Source organism: Microchirus variegatus (genome assembly GCF_963457635.1).
Source record: "Microchirus variegatus genome assembly, chromosome: 18".
In the NCBI taxonomy this organism is placed as follows: domain Eukaryota; kingdom Metazoa; phylum Chordata; class Actinopteri; order Pleuronectiformes; family Soleidae; genus Microchirus; species Microchirus variegatus.
Window position 1 is genome coordinate 17,159,088 of NC_139819.1, and position 16,319 is coordinate 17,175,406.

Sequence of the window (16,319 nt, forward strand, 5' to 3'; positions counted from 1 at the left end):
ATATTCTGGTGCCAAATAGTGATAAAAAGATTTCCTAAAACAGATTTCCTGCCAATCCATCGACCAGCATTCATTCCTAGCATTCATGAATCATCCAACTGGTGCTAATCACAAGAATGGGGGCAAGATAAATGGAAGTTAGCTGGCTGCAAACAAATGAAACAAAAACAAAAAATGCCCCTAACACCTTTTTAGGGGCATTTTTCATTCTTTGTTAACTTGACAGAGACCATGTTGGAGCTTTAAATAGGGGATCTTATGTACATGCATTAGTGGCATTAAAACAGTCACCCCCTTCCACCCAAACCAGTGACAACCTGGCTTTATCACACATGATGTGACGCAGTAGAGAAAAGGATAAACCTGACTAGTTAAGCAGTTTCCGACGATGACACTCAGTCAGTGTTTGTACAGAATATAAATGCAAAGGCTGAGGTATCAAACTACCTGTTCAACAAACATGTAGATGTTAATATTTACACCAGTTTTGCTACACTTTAACAGCATGTTGTACACAAACACAGAGCGGGTGACAGCCCCGCCTTCTCTATGAGCAGTACCTGCTGACAGATGACACACATTTATCAGATAAGACAAATAATATCAGATCAGGAGGCGATCACCAAAGCCAAACCCTTCTCAGCTGTCACAGTCTCTTATAGTAACAACAACAGTGTGTCATATATATTTATTTTTATTTAATTAAAAAATAATAAATATATATATATATCTATATATATATATAGATATATATATATATAATATCATTATTGAATTGAGTAGGGGCTAACAATTAAAAATATTTTTTTTTTATTGTTCTACATAATGCACCTTAATAATGCAACAAAAGAGCACTACAGAGAGAACTGCATGCATGGAGGTTAGCAGGGAGGCTAATAAGCACTGGCACATCTCTGATTATGTGTAGAGATTTGGCTCCCCCTCTAGAGAGCTGTGACACTAAAAGCAATTAGATGGGCCTATCCATGACTCATACAAATCATCCTAACACACTTTTATCCATTTGATTCAGTGTCAAACACCAGAACACAGGGCAAACTGTTGATTCACACACCGTAAATGGCATAAAGGACATTTAGAGTCAAACAGCGTCACTTTAATAATCATTATCATGTCCATCTGCTTTTATCATTCCACATTCTATTATGTGTGTGCGTGTATTCAGTCCTCTCTCACTTTCTGCTCATTATTTGTGTGCGTTGTGTGCATCCACGTGTGTCTCTAAATGTCTGTGTGCTTGCTCACATAGGTGGGCACGAGATTGTGTTTGTGACCAAACTCACAGGGTTTCAGGTTCCTTTCCTGCAGCACCGACAGCCACTTGGCCCCAGTACCAAAGATAGTGATGCTGGAGAAGACAAACACAGAAAGAAAGTGAAGAACAAAAAGGCGGATATTAATTTTTTTATGTATAATATGAATGATCAGTGAGTCATTGCTTTCCAACATTAAAATAAGCATAAGAGGAGGTCCATGGTGCCAATTATTTTGGGACTTGCGTCAGGAGTGTCGTTCAACAATGAACATTTAAAACCTCCTACATGCATGCACTGTGTTCTGCGATTGTGACAGTAGAATGCCTAAACAACAGAACAGAATTAGCAGACGTTATGAATCATCTGGGGTGGTATAATTATTGTTGGCAACTTTTGTGACAATCTGGACAGTTTTTAAAATATTGAGTTAAGAACTGTGGACGGACGGACTGGTCTTCTTCTACGTCACTGGGAATTCTAGGTAGATCTATAAAGTGTCGCTTTTCTAAAACACCACGCAACACGCAAAAACAAGTTTTTCACCAGCTTCTCCCTATCACAATGGCAATGAATATTACCCACAATCAGAAGGATTTGTCACATTGAAAAACACGTTCAGCATATGCAAGAAAGACAATAAAGATCAAAGAACCTTTTTAAATAAAACATCTTTTCTCAATGTGTTGATGTTTCTTTATTTTTAACCACTAAAGAAAAGAACAGAGGTCACCGGTCAGTTCCCTGAGGTAAGAACCACGCACCCTCACCACGGCAACATGACTGATATATTAGGGATGACTCCTAGAGTAGTAGACTCTGGGTCAAACAAGTACAAACATATTGACTTCACCTTAGGTACTATGACCCACATTTATTGATATACTCTATGAAATTATTTCATGGCTTGAGGGTTGGATGGCTTTTTTAAATGAACTTCTTTTAAAAACGGTGACCTTCTCCTGGAGCTCCGGGAACACAGGAAGGAGCTGTCTCGCAGCCCATTTAGCCTGGGGCAATTTCTTCCCCTCATAGTTGGGCCGTGGAACCGACACCACTAGTCATGTGATCTCCCTGTAGCGTGTTTACAGGTGTGGTTCATGTCCAACAACACAGGGAGTGTCACTAAGAACAGAGGTCGACATGGAGGGCTCCGCCTGCTCCACACATGGTTCATGGTTCCCTCCCATTCCCCCCCTCAGTTTGACAATGGGAAGAGGAGGAGCCAACAGGTGGAAGGAGAGCAAGAGCTGACAGGCTCCGCCCACTGCCATGTCACATGATGTTGAGATCAGAGCTCAGTCATGTTCCAGTTGTGAGGAAGAGAAACTCAGACGGCGGTGAAATGGCAGGAGTTCAGCTGCACAGAGAAAGCTTCTCTTGTTCCATCTGTTTGGATCTTCTGAAGGATCCGGTGGCTCTCACCTGTGGACACAGCTTCTGTAAGAACTGTATTGAAAACCACTGGGACTCAGAGGATAAAAAGAGGATCTACAGCTGCCCTCAGTGTAGAAAGATCTTCATGCCGAGGCCTGAACTGTTAAAAAACGTCATATTAGCAGATTTAGTGGAGGAGCTGAAGAAGACTGGACTCCACGCTGCTCCTGCTGATCACTGCTATGCTGGAGCTGAAGATGTGGCCTGTGATTCCTGCACTGGCAGGAAACTGAAAGCTCTCAAGTCCTGTTTGGTTTGTTTGACCTCTTACTGCGAGGTACATCTCCAGCCTCATCATCAATCACCTGCATTTAAGAAACACAAGCTGGTGGAGCCCTCCAAGAACCTCCAGGAGAGCATCTGCTCTCGTCACGATGAGGTGATGAAGATGTTCTGCCGCACCGATCAGCAGTGTATCTGTTATCTCTGCTCTGTGGACCAACATAAAGACCACGACACGGTCTCAGCTGCAGCAGAGAGGACGCAGAAGCAGAGACAGCTGGATCTGAGTCAAAAAGAAGTCCAGCAGAGAGTCCAGGTCATAGACAGAGACTTGAAGGTTCTTCAACAGCATGTGGAGGCTCAGAACCTCTCTGCTGATAAAGCTGTGGCGGACACTGAAGAGAACTTCACTGAGATGATGAATCTCGTGCAGAGGAGAAGCTCTGAGGTGAAGCAGCAGATCAGATCCCAGCAGCAAACTGAAGTGAGTCGAGTCAGAGACGCTGAGAAGAAGCTTCAGCAGGAGAAGACTGAGCTGAAGAAGAGAGAAGCTGAACTGAAGCAGCTCTCACTCCAACACGACCACATCCAGTTTCTCCTCAACTACCGCTCACCGTCAGCACTCAGTCCATCAACACGCTTGTCCCCCATCAAAGTCCGTCGTCTGAGACACTTTGAGGATGTGACAGCGGCTGTGGCAAAGCTCAGAAGACAACTGCAGGACGTTCTGACCGGAAAGTGGACAAACGTCTCACTGGCTGTGGCTAAAGTAGATGTTTTACTGACAGAACCAGAACCACAACCACAACCAGAACCACAACCACAACCACAACCACAACCAAAGACCAGAGCTGAATTCCTCAGATATTCACAGGAAATCAAACTGGATCCAAACACAGCAAACAAACGTCTGTCTGTATCTAAGGGAAACAGAAAAGTGACAGTGATGAATAAAGATCAGTTTTATTCTGATCACAAAGACAGATTCACTGGTTGGCGTCAGGTCGTGAGTAAAGAGAGTCTGAGTGGACGTTGTTACTGGGAGGTGGAGTGGAGCGGAGAAGGAGCAGTTTATGTAGCAGTGACGTACAAGAACATCAGCAGATCAGGGGCTTCAGATGGATGTGTTTTTGGGTTGAATGACAAATCCTGGGCTTTAGTGTGTCGTCAAAAGAGCTGTGAGTTTGTTCACAACAACATCAAGACTAAAGTCTCAGATGATAAATACTCCAGAGTGGGAGTTTACCTGGACAACAGAGCAGGACTTCTGTCCTTCTACAGAGTCTCTGACACCATGACTCTGATCCACAGAGTCCACACGATGTTCACTCTGCCTCTCTATGCTGGACTCTGTTTTTTTTATTCACCTGGAGCCACAGCTGAGCTGTGTAAACTCAAATAGACTGGAGTTCTACTCTTTCCTCTGTTTTTGTTTAATTTCCTCAAATCTCTTCTTCCTGAGTCTTAAAACAGTTTTAATGACTTGAAAATTGGACTTTAGAATTATATAATCATTGATTTTGTATCACTTCGAACTTTGCTTCTCTCTGTCACACACACACACGCACACCAACAATGACATGTTTTTGAATAAAACTTCAGCAAAGGTGATTTTTAATTTTTTTTAAGAGTTTTTAAGAGCTATTTTAAGAGTTTAAAGCAAAGTTTCTTTGGAGCAATTCTGGGAAAAATGTACTGTTTCAATTACAGTAATAATTCTATATCTATTGTAAATCAACTTCTGGCAATGTTTTCAAAATAAAATGTAAGTAAATGTGATTTTAGAGTATATGTTAAGTTAAAAACAATGATTATTTAATATTATGGCACAAAAAATATATATTTAATGTTATTATAAATGTCCTTTGTCGATTCTGGATCAACTTCTGAAGATATTTTCTAAATAAAATGCAAGTAAAAGTGATTTCACTGTGTTTGAGAGTTATTTAGCGAGTCTTAAGCAAAGTTTTCTTTTCACAACTAAAGCAAAGAAAATCAATATTAATCTATGCCTATATGTTCATTCACACACACACACAGTACATACTGTATTATACTTTACTTTAAGTATTATGTATTCTTAATTCTTCTTTTGACTGTTCTTTCTTGTTTTCTTATTCTTGATCAGGTAGTGGCACAGAAAAAGAAGTATTTCATTGCATCAATAAAAGGTTCATTTTTGCACATGATAACAAAGCTTGAGGCATAATCTGTATAAAATAACGTGTCTGCTAACTGAATGCAAAACTAGATATAAATTAATAGTCCCATCTGCTCAGCATTCCGTATTCTGGTTGCTCAAGTACTGCGAGTTCCCAGGAGAGTCTCGATGTTTACTGCATGTGTGTTCAGTCAACCCTTGTGGATATATAATTTTTCAAATGAAAAGTCAACCACAAAAAGTCAACCACAATAAGTCAACCACAATAATGGCCAGTCTAGCGTGAGAGGACAAAATGTCTCCTTTGTCAATGTTCCACAGTGAAACAGTTCAAAGGAGAAAGTTGTGACGAGACGTGTGCACACAACAACCCTGCCATGAAATGCTTTCGGAAGGTGCTTTCTTCTGTGAGTGGAAGTCACCCTGACAGCTGACAACAGTTGGGCAACATGCGGACAGCGAGAAGTGACAAAATGTCACTTTTGTGTTTCCCCTGCAGTTTTAATTTCAAAACAAAGGGCCTTTTAAAGCCAGTCTATGTGAATGGATATGTTCATCTCACTCTGTGTCTTCCTGTCTTTTCAAGTGATTTTGGTTGACATGTGATCAATAAATGTGCTGCCAATCACTATGGTAACAATGCCAGTCAATCAAAACTAAAAAAAAAAGAATCCGTCTCTGGAATACAAAGCAACTGTCTGAAATGTGATTGGTCAATAAGCAGCAATTGGTTTGTGGGTGAAAGATGTGATTTGGTTTTAGAGGTTGAAATCGATCTGTGCTTATACAGGCTGTTCATGGGGCGAATTAAGGGGTTAGGTTATGTGAAAGGTCCAAAGAAGTAATATTTCACATGATGGAACAAAGTGAATGATGCACACACCTCTTGTCCATGCTGCCAAAGAATGTCAGTTTATATCTATTCATTTTCATTATTATTTATATCATTAAAACAATTGTTTAAGGACTAAATTGAATTAACCATAATTCCATACATTACCACTATTGTGTAACTATAATACTACTATTTCATTATTTCAATAATGCAATATCTCATAATATAAAAATGTAAATAAAACATATTTAGCTTCTCTGTACATACTTCGATTGCACATCTGTGTCCTGGAATAGCGATTCCTCCTCATTGAGTTTCTTTCATTTTTTTTCCTCGTCAAAAGGCTTTTTTGGGAGTTAATCCCCAAGTCAAGGGTCTAAGGACAGAGATCCCATTACGTGTACAGGAGGAGACCAAGATAAACTGTGATTAGTGAATGAGATGAATAGATACAACTGATTTGATTTGGTTTTGAATCACATGAAAAAATACTTGTATTGCATGGATGCAAAAATCTAAATTATGCCTGGCATATCTTCTTGCCAAGAATGGCCTAAAATTGGGAGAAAATCACAGGGTAACCCGTGATATTATGCATGATATGCAACACAATGTCTATGCTAATGATGATGACATGACAGCAATTCTGCGATAGTCAATATACAGTATTATTATAGTAAAAATAATGTAACAATATATTGCGACATCTGTCTAACTGAAAAATACAATATGCATTTGCAGGATTAGGAGGAAGAGTCGTTTTTATTGATGTCTGCAATTATTCCAGAGTCAGCTTAATTTTTAGCGAGTTAACATCTGTTTATATTACCCTCATTGGCACTCATCATTTCTGTGATAAGTACCATCATGAGGAGTCATAGAGTAGTGAATTTCATTTTATTTATTTTTTTTAATTTTTTTACATTAGGGTTTAAAAGAGAGGATTGCGAGAGAACAATTTTGCCACAGTCCTGCAGAAGTTGTTTATTTTTTGATTGTCATATATGAATTCTTACTGAGAAATACTTTACTGAAAACAATTAGCACACAATATAGAAAAAATAGTACCTACCCGTATAATAAAATTACTATTATGTTTACACAGCTTTATTGAAGTAATAAGGGTGTGTGGATGATGCCAAGATGTTGTAAAGTGGGGCAGATATAGTCTTTATCATTCACAAAGAGGTGTCTGATACTGCAGACGACATTTATAGACTCATCTGCACACTCACTCAGTCACTCTTCATTTTAGCCATCAAGCCTAACCTCCCATCCGTGCATCTGCATTTGTTGGCTGCTCGCTGCCATGGAAATGGTCACTGTATTCTGATTGGAGGCAGGTGGCCAGGTGTGGCTGCTAATACATTTTATAGGCTATAGGATGGAGGAGAAGCTGCAAGCCAGTGTTTGAGAGAGCGTGAGCTTGCATGTCAAAATGCGCTGTTGTTATCCATTTGACGGAATACATGTTACTGGAGGCTGTGGAGTCAATAAGACGCAGTCAATACCAATCAGACACAGGAGTGCCTCCAAGCAGTTATTACATTAACGTGTCTTTATGCATGCTGGGATATAGCAACTGAAGCCCCACTTGTCAGCGCTCATTTTCTGATCATCTTATTCTCCAGGAAGAATTGTTATTGCTCTCTTCTCAAGCAGACTCATTCCATCTTGTGTGGTGGTGCTACATCATTTGTCATAAACCAACACTAATTTCATACCTTCATGTAATTGCCATATACATACAGTAGAGGAGCATAAGAAGCTGTTTTTGTATTGTTTTTCAGTTTACTTTTAAATTCCAGTTACGGTTTAGGTGAACTGAAGAGTGTCCACAGAAAATGACTGAGTATGAGTTGTTTGTCCCTGTATTGGCCCTGCGATCGGCTGGTGACCCATGTCAACTGAAATTGGCGACAGTTCCCGCAACTATTCTCACAGGATAAGTGTTAAAGATAATGGATGGATTTTCATTTATGTTTGCAGCTCTATTTTGCTTGGTATTTCCTTCTTTGCTAGGGCCCACAGTTGGTGTAGGGTTAGCACTCTCGCTAGGGCTGGGTGATTAATCAAATTTTAATCGTGATTTAGATTCTAGCTTCTCACCATCATAAAAACATTATAATTGAAGAAAATCTATTAATGCGCCGCACGGCGCGCCGTGTATGTAAATTCCTATGCTATAAAAACACCTTGAATGCACCAGTATTAAGTGCAGCTGTATCAATAATATGAGGAGCGAGCGATTGAAAACATGGCAAAAAGGTAACAAAGGTAGGAAAATATGAGTTATCATTTTGGCTTCAATGTGATGGACATTGAGCAAACGAAATTGTTTGCAAAGTTTCTCGCGCTGTCATGTCTGCTCCTGAAGGCAACACGACCAACTTCATTTCAATCACTTAAAGTTCAGCCATGAAGTGGTCTATGACCACGCGATAAAGCTCGTCAGCCAGCGCCACCGCAACACAGTCCTCTATTAAGGACACTCTTTATAATGTGTCCCATAATATCCCACCACATCCCACAGACATCAAGAGATAGTGGAGGCCGTGACGTTAATTAAAAAAATATGGTAGCAAAGAACATGTAAGCATCAGTACCGTAAGCAACCCAGGATTCAAGACGCATGTTAAGACTTTGGACAAGCGTCACGTGTTGCTGTCACGTAAACATTTCAGCAATTGCTCTGCCAGCCTTGTATGATAAATGCTGTGCTGAAGAAGTAAAGGATGTGCTGAGGGAGTATAGCATTGTTTTGTTTTTTGAAAAAGAAGAGCATTTTGCTTTGATTTGGGCCTGTGTTATTAGTGACGTATTGTTTCTATTGCTATCATTATTTTAATTTACTATTATTATTTTACTTGTTTACGTGTTACTAATTTATTTCTGACTGTTCTTTTCAGTTTTATTTAAATTTGAGTTTTGTTGGTTCAATAAATACTCAAGTTTTGAAATCAATGAATAATCTTGTGTTTATTAATCGTGATTTCAATATCAATCAAAATAATCGTGATTATTATCTCTGTCATAATCGCCCAGCCCGAACTCTCGCCTTTGCAGCAAGAAGACCCAGATTCCCGGGTCCCGAGCCCCAGTTGGAACAAGACTTGCCACAGTCCAAAAACATACAGATTTGGGGATTAGGTGAATTGGGCACTCAAAATTGTCCATAGGTGTTAGTGTGATATATGTGGCCCTGTGATGGAGCTGTCCAGGTCACCTATTGCCCTATGTCAGCTGAGATAGGCACAGCACGACCCTCCGGTGGAGGATAAAGCAGCAGATGATGGATGGATTCCTTCTTTGCTAACCCAAGCGAAAATACTTTGGTCAACATAGATGTTGTAATATGAATTATTGTGTGAACATTTTAACAATTTTTTCATGTACATTATGTCTAAAACTGTATGCTAGCTGGAGCGATTTAACCTGCAACAGTGCATGTGTCGTTTCCCCTCCTAAGAGGATAACAGAGCATTAGTAAAAGAAAAGGTTTCCGCACAGAAGACGGTGCAAATCCTTTCCGTCATATCAGCCCATCACATAATGGACAAAAGATGTTGGAAACGACAAAATTATCCTCAGAGAGTTAGAGAAGCCTCTGGAGTCGCATACGTACGTGGAACCTGTCATGACTATAAATGCTATAACCTTTTACTTGCTTCACTGAGGAAAAGTGCTGAATTTATGACCTTGGGACAGAGTCTCAAGTAAATCTAATCTTTCTATACGGTGCAGATAAAGAAAGCTGTGCAAGCATTTAGAGATTAGTGTATGTAACTTGGCCACAGTTGAGCCAACAAATGAACCACATGATCTGTCTTCTTTCATATTGATACTCGTGTTATTGGATTGCCATATTGTAAAACTTTACATATCATGTGAATGCAACATATTCAAAGTCCATTCTGATTTTCATTCAATACTTTGGAATTTCACTATTCTGTACAATATAAAAAAAAAAATAGTAACCTGCTTGATTTTAGCTATACATTACATTTTTATTTGCTTTTTGATAGTCTCAATATTACTTCGCAATACGTTGTGGAGCACAGAAAGCTGCCGAATAACCAAACATGAACAAGTAACAGACCTTATTTCCGCATTTAGAATTTCCAGTCAGTGGCTCAGTCTCTTTATGAGCACACAGGGCAAAACCTTTGAAGGGCAATATGGCTTCTAGAAACACAGGCAGCCAGGGGTTGCCATAACAACTTATATAAGCAAAGGGCTTGGGAATGTGGATGCAAAGGGCCGCAATATCACATAGTTTTGAGGGTTCCCATGACATTGTTAAGAAAAGCAAACTCGCTCAATTCACAGATATGTAAAGGAAACAATACCAAAAGAGGAAGTCAGACTAACCTACTCTTTCCTCATAAAAAATAAGGTCGATAAGACTGAGAGATTAAACCTCCCCATTTTCTCTTTCCTGAAGCAACAAATGTGCAATCGCCCATTTGTAAAAATGGAGTGCAGAGAGGACAACCTTTCCACCATTCAAAAAATGTCAATAAAAAGGTTTAAAGGGTTTTAAAACAGTTAATTTCACTTATTCAAAAAGATGTGCAACTTTAGAAATTATCTTCAATCAGACAGCAATCAAAAGGCACCAGCTGGCGCCAATCCCAGCTGACAATCGGCAAGAGTAAAATCCATCCATCCATCATCTACCACTTTATCCTCCACCGGAAGGTCATGGGCGGTGCTGTGCCTATCTCAGCTAACATAGGGCGATAGGCGGGGTACACCCTGGTAGGGCTTAGATTGGGCCCAAAAAAATCAAGCCCGACCAGACCTAACACATTAACTGTAATTAGGAGCCCGAGCCCGATTTAAACCCGACAATTTTTTAAATACGTGAGCCGTAAATGTACAGGTACGTCCACAGGTACGGCACAGTGGGAGCTTGTCGTACCTGCTGCCACAGTCTAATTTAATTTACAACATTAACAGAACCGCTGAGATCCGCTTCCATGAACGCATATGTTGCTAATGATGATACGCTTCCTGGTTTTTCTGCATGTTTTTGGACTGTGGGAGGAAGCCGGAGAACCCGGAGAACACCCACGCACACACAGGGAGAACATGCTACATCCTTGCAGAAAGGCCCTTGTTCAAACAGGGGCTCGAACCTGGGTCTACTTGCTGTGGCCACAATCGGCGAGATTAAACCAAATACTGAAGCAAATACAAACATTGTTTTGGTAGTTTGATCATGCAGTCGCCTTCTTCTGCCTCAGGATAACCATATACAGACAATGCATTTTAAAGCGGAACTAGACCGGAAGTTCCTATTATCGCTGTTTTTTTGGTGTGTATCTGCGTCATTACCTTGTTTATGAAGCCCTGACGGTTCGAAACAAACAGTTCAGCCATTGCTGAGAACGTTGTGTTTTATTGTAATCTCGGGGCTCAACGAGATCACTGATTCTGAGAACGGATGTGCTGGATAGTACTGGCCAATCACAACACTCTGTCTTCTGGGGGTGAAAGTTCACTCTGAAATCTCGCAGCAGAAATACACTGTCAGAAAAGAGGATTTCTATCGGCTAGTTCACAGCAACTAGGAGGTTTTTGACCATAAAAACAAGTTAATATATGTAAGTAGACCTCCATAACTAACATTTATGTGCAACAGGACCACTCTAGGTGACCTTTAAGACCAAGCTCCATAGATGCTTAGATGGGCAGTTGCTATTTAAACAGCATGTGTGCAGAATGGGTAAATGACGACTGTGTCACTCTCAAACCGGTAGACGCCCTGTGCCTGGTGAACAGTAAGGCCCTACGACTGACAGATTTTGACCCATTTAAAAATGTCCAAACTTAATACAGAAGATGAGGTTGCAAAAACTTTTCTGCCAGCCTCTCCCTGAGGGGTTTTTCTACGTACGGCAAGGATGTGGGATGTGTGATGTGTCTGAGGTGGCAACATCAGCACTTAATTGGTTCAAAAAAATCTTCTTACACTTTAAAAGGAGTCCATGTGTCTTTCTGTCACACTGGCAGCACTCTGCTGAATCCCTCTATGTGGGTAATTAGGCAAACAGTATTCGAACCTTGTTCACTCCATTTCCCATTTATAATTTTGAAGAGGAAAACAAGCAACGTGACTCATATAATCTAAAACCTACTACAAACCACACTATTCTGTTGATATTAACCAACCATAAAGCCTCAGAAACTGGTGGAATTCCTACTCTGCTAGTTATTTTTTGCCAAAGAAACATTATGTGAAGATACTAATAAATTTGATCATATTATGTCTACTAAAATTGTGAAAGGAGCTCATTAGCTTTGGGATCTACAAATCCTGTTCAGAGTTTCTGCAGTATAAGTACTTTTTGTTGGCACTTTTGCTCTTTTGCTTTCACTACTCCCCCATCTGTGTCAATTTTTTCTCCCCATTACTCCCTTCCTTGCTGAAGGCAATATGCCATCTCGGCTGCACTGAATATGTGTCTGGGGTATAACTGTCTTTAAGCATCTTACTTTTGCTGACCACACTGCACTTTTTTTAACGCAGTTTAACCAAAGGTTGACTGAGTGTACTCGGTAGCACACACTTACAGTCACAAGCTGTCTCGTGTGACAAAATTTCCAACTCCTGGAGGTTGTGTTGAGGCTGCTAAAGAGAACATGAGGTGCAGTATTTAAGGGTGAAGGGGTGAAACAATTCCTCCTGGATTTCCTTCACTGCTTTCCTGAATAATATTTTGTGAGATGTATTTTAAAAATAGAATAGAATGTCAAACACAAAGCTAAAAAATTAAATTAAATAAAATCAGTCAATATAATTATTGCTGTGAGCATAAGATAATTGAATACTGATTTTTGCTCTTGATGAGGCTAAACCTCATCAAGTTTTACACTTCTTAATTGGAAGGAAATGACAAAAAAATTAAAAGCAATATACACCAAATAATGTGTTTACATTGCATGTGATATCAATAATATATACTGAACTTCTGTTATACTGTGATATTTATATCACTGTCCAGGTCCAAATTATATCACATAACTTCTTGGTCATTTGTTTCTACCTCACCTGTACTTCAGACCTTAGATGAGTGTCAATTCACTCAGTTTGTGTTGTTCTTGGTGTAAAATAGGTTGTTAAAGAACTGGCAATCTGTTTTTTATTGGTTATTGTCGTAAACACTTCTGTAAGATCCTGTGTTCCCATCTGACCTCCACAAAACGTATACTTCTTATAGTTTCCTTTAAAAAGTGCTATGAAGTTAACCTTCCACCAGAATTAACTAAATGACTCTTTTACAGTCCTTAAAAAATAGCTGGTATTTAGCTTCTCTATATAAGCCATTGATATTAATTAAATGAATAAATAAACTGTATTTGCAGGCCTTCCTGACTTTAATGTGACATAAGGCTTGAATTTAAATTAGTCAATGTGAAATATACTGATCAAACTGCCTCTCATAATGCGACTCTAACTACTGACACATCATATTTTCTGGCCTATATTTCATGTTCCATCGCAACACAAGTTTTCTTTCTTTCCCTGGAAATGTTTGGAATGAATTGGTCTGAAATTTATTAAAAGCAACGTGCCAAGCCGTGGCTAATAACCGGTTTCAAGATATACCACAGTGTTAAGAAATTCAAGGAACCAAAACCACAACATTATTTGTTTTCTGGTCTGCTGTGGTCAAGGTGTGAGCTGGTTTTTAAAGACTTGTCAAAGTCCAGTTTTTTCACTTGCCGTCTTCAGAAGACAATAAAAGTGGACTAATGCTGGGTTTAACATGCCGTGTATAGTGTGGTTGGTGACGGTGGTGAGAGGGGTTTTCAGGACCTTTAAAGAGATACAGGATCTGCTGTTAATATCCTCTTTGCCATTTTGGTGTATAGATCTAAAGAGTGTCTGCTACAGTCAAAAATAAATCAGACCATGTATTACATATAAATAATGTCTCTGAGTCTAAAAGGTAAAACCAGTGTGACTGAAACCTGCCTTCTCTTGACCGTCCTTCAGGGAGCGACTCAACTGTTGGCAAAAATAAGTCACATAAGTGCAGCATGACTCACCTCACCACAGCACGGTTATTTTGCGTTTCCATTAGTGATAGTACTTGGTACTTTTTTAGTACATGCTCTGGCGAGGTTCCGGAATCAAGCCGAACAATGCCGGACTGTAGATCAGTTAAAAAGACTTAACGATCCTAAAAATGTGGGTTAATCTCCAACAACTACCAAAGAAATGTCTAAAATCTCATCATTTAACAGAGGAGTCTGGTGTATTTAGCGACAGCACTGCTGAAAGCCTGCGATCGCGACCGGCATCACAAACCCTGCCGTTTCAGTTCAGTGACATACAGAGTCTGTGCTTGGGTCAAGTACTGAACAAATTTTAACTAACTACTAACAAACGTTTCAATTAAAGGGGTCATATTATACCCTATTTCTCCAAGTGAACCTAGTTCCCTGGTGTCCTAATGAACATGTCTGTGACATGCTTTGGTCAAAATACCATAAGAATGAAGCACCACAGCAGTTCAATCCCCCTGGCAAAACAGCCCTGTTCAGAACACTCTGCTTAGTAGTTTCTCTTCAGGTCCACCTTAAAAAAAGTAAAACGAAACTTAAGGGACAGTGATCATTTGCAGGCTCGAGCAGGCACATTGCCGTCATATATAACATATATCCACTGGACAGATAAATCCTCTGAGGCTGGAAGTTTGTGTAGGACTCTGTGCTGCACTATGGAGCCAAGAATAGAACTTTTCGCGGACCTCACGGACGTCCGGTTTTCGGATACCTTTGCCCTCGCCAGCACTCTCGCGTGTTTTACGGACAAAGCGGAGCTCCGTGAGACAACAATTCCAGGAATTTAGCGCATAGTGACGTCCCAACGAGTGCAGAAGTCAATATTGCATGTTTCATTTCCTGTACTTAGATTGAGCAGGACCACAAAAACATGTCATCTTTTTTCACACTTTGCCGACTGATAGGGCCTCCACAGTACATCGAAAATAACTGCTTTACAAGTCACACGTTTCTGTGTGTCACAACGAACTGACGGCAGTTTCATGCAGCCGTGCTGTGATGACTCCGCCCACTTTGAGGATGTACTATATTGTAATGGAAACACAACCAAACTGTGTAAAGGCGAGGCGAGCTCGGACAATGTCGTGGAAACACGGCTTTTGAATTCTCATTTTATTTTTAGACCATTGATAAACATTTTATGGTCTTATTCATGAAATGCTCACATTTCCTTTTTTTTATATGAAATAACAATCAATCAGAAAGCAATACAAACCAGAGCAATCAATTATCACGCTCTTTTTGTGTGTTTTTGTGCGTCTGTGGCTAACTCACCCCAGCTGGTCTGTCAGGTTCCAAAGTACATCAGGTGTGGGCATTAGTGGTGAACCATCATATAAAACCACAGAGGCTCCCACTGCCAGAGCAGACACCAGCCAGTTCCACATCATCCAACCTGTCTGTGAAACACCAGAGACAAACGCAGTGGTCAATGTCTATGAACACTGAACTTTACACAATTCCTCTTCCTCTAATATCGGTAATATCGCATTTACACTGTGTACACGGCTAATACAGGATAGTTCATGGAGCACTGTTATTCATGATTACCGATGATCTGATACCAACAGAAAAAAATTATTCACTTTTACTATAAATGACAACAGATTAACCACCAAGATTGACGTGAAATGATCAATATGGTGTATAGATGTTGTGCCTCAGGATGCCAAAACAGTCGGAGACAGGTTAACGGGAGAACATTTTACCAGATCCCCACAGATTCAGAGAGATGGCAGAGGTGAATCGCTGCTATGAAACACGCTCACAGAGAGCAGGGGCCAATTCCAATTCCTATCTTAACCCTCAATCTTAACCCTCAAGCTCAACCCTTATCTAAACTGGCCCTCAAAACCAAGTGTTGGGGGTTATTTTGTCAATTAGAAATGGGACACCCCTTATATGTAGATTCAGATCAGACTGTGGGGGGCAGAATAACGTGAAAGCTGCATCCAGTTTGTCAACTTCAAAAAAAGAAGAAGAAGAACACATTTACGTCACGATTATTTATTACGATCCGTTTGTCAGTCAAGTTGTTAGGTTGTCAGTAAGTTATAAGATGATACTCATACAAATACCACAACCACGGACATATTCAGCTGACAGTTACCACACACCACGGCTTATTGAAAAGTAAACAATAGCAAACGATCGATTGTCTGCACCGGCCGGCTATTGACAAAAGATCGTAAAATAAAAATAAATGTTACGCAACAATGACGTCAGTAATCCATAATATGAGCCTAAACTAAGATAATACAATGGTTTTCATAATTTTTATATCTCTATTAACAAAGAAATACTTAATTTGTAG

General features: G+C 39.9%; 2 protein-coding genes across 2 annotated transcripts in view; one reads left to right on the top strand and one right to left on the bottom strand.

The window, feature by feature from the left end:
- aacs (acetoacetyl-CoA synthetase) overlaps nt 1-16,319 on the bottom strand; it is a gene marked incomplete at both ends in the record, with an annotated part of 43,068 nt that overhangs the window by 8,181 nt on the left and 18,568 nt on the right. The window contains 2 exons of the mRNA XM_083904808.1: nt 1,305-1,369; nt 15,281-15,405. Of these exons, the coding sequence (XP_083760934.1) occupies nt 1,305-1,369; nt 15,281-15,405 (190 nt within the window). The remainder of the gene's footprint in view (nt 1-1,304; nt 1,370-15,280; nt 15,406-16,319) is intronic.
- LOC310939926 (tripartite motif-containing protein 16-like) lies at nt 2,620-4,335 on the top strand (the record flags this gene model as incomplete). The annotated part of the gene is made up of 1 exon (XM_083904809.1): nt 2,620-4,335. The coding sequence occupies one exon, from the start codon at nt 2,620-2,622 to the stop codon at nt 4,333-4,335; it is 1,716 nt and encodes a 571-aa protein (XP_083760935.1).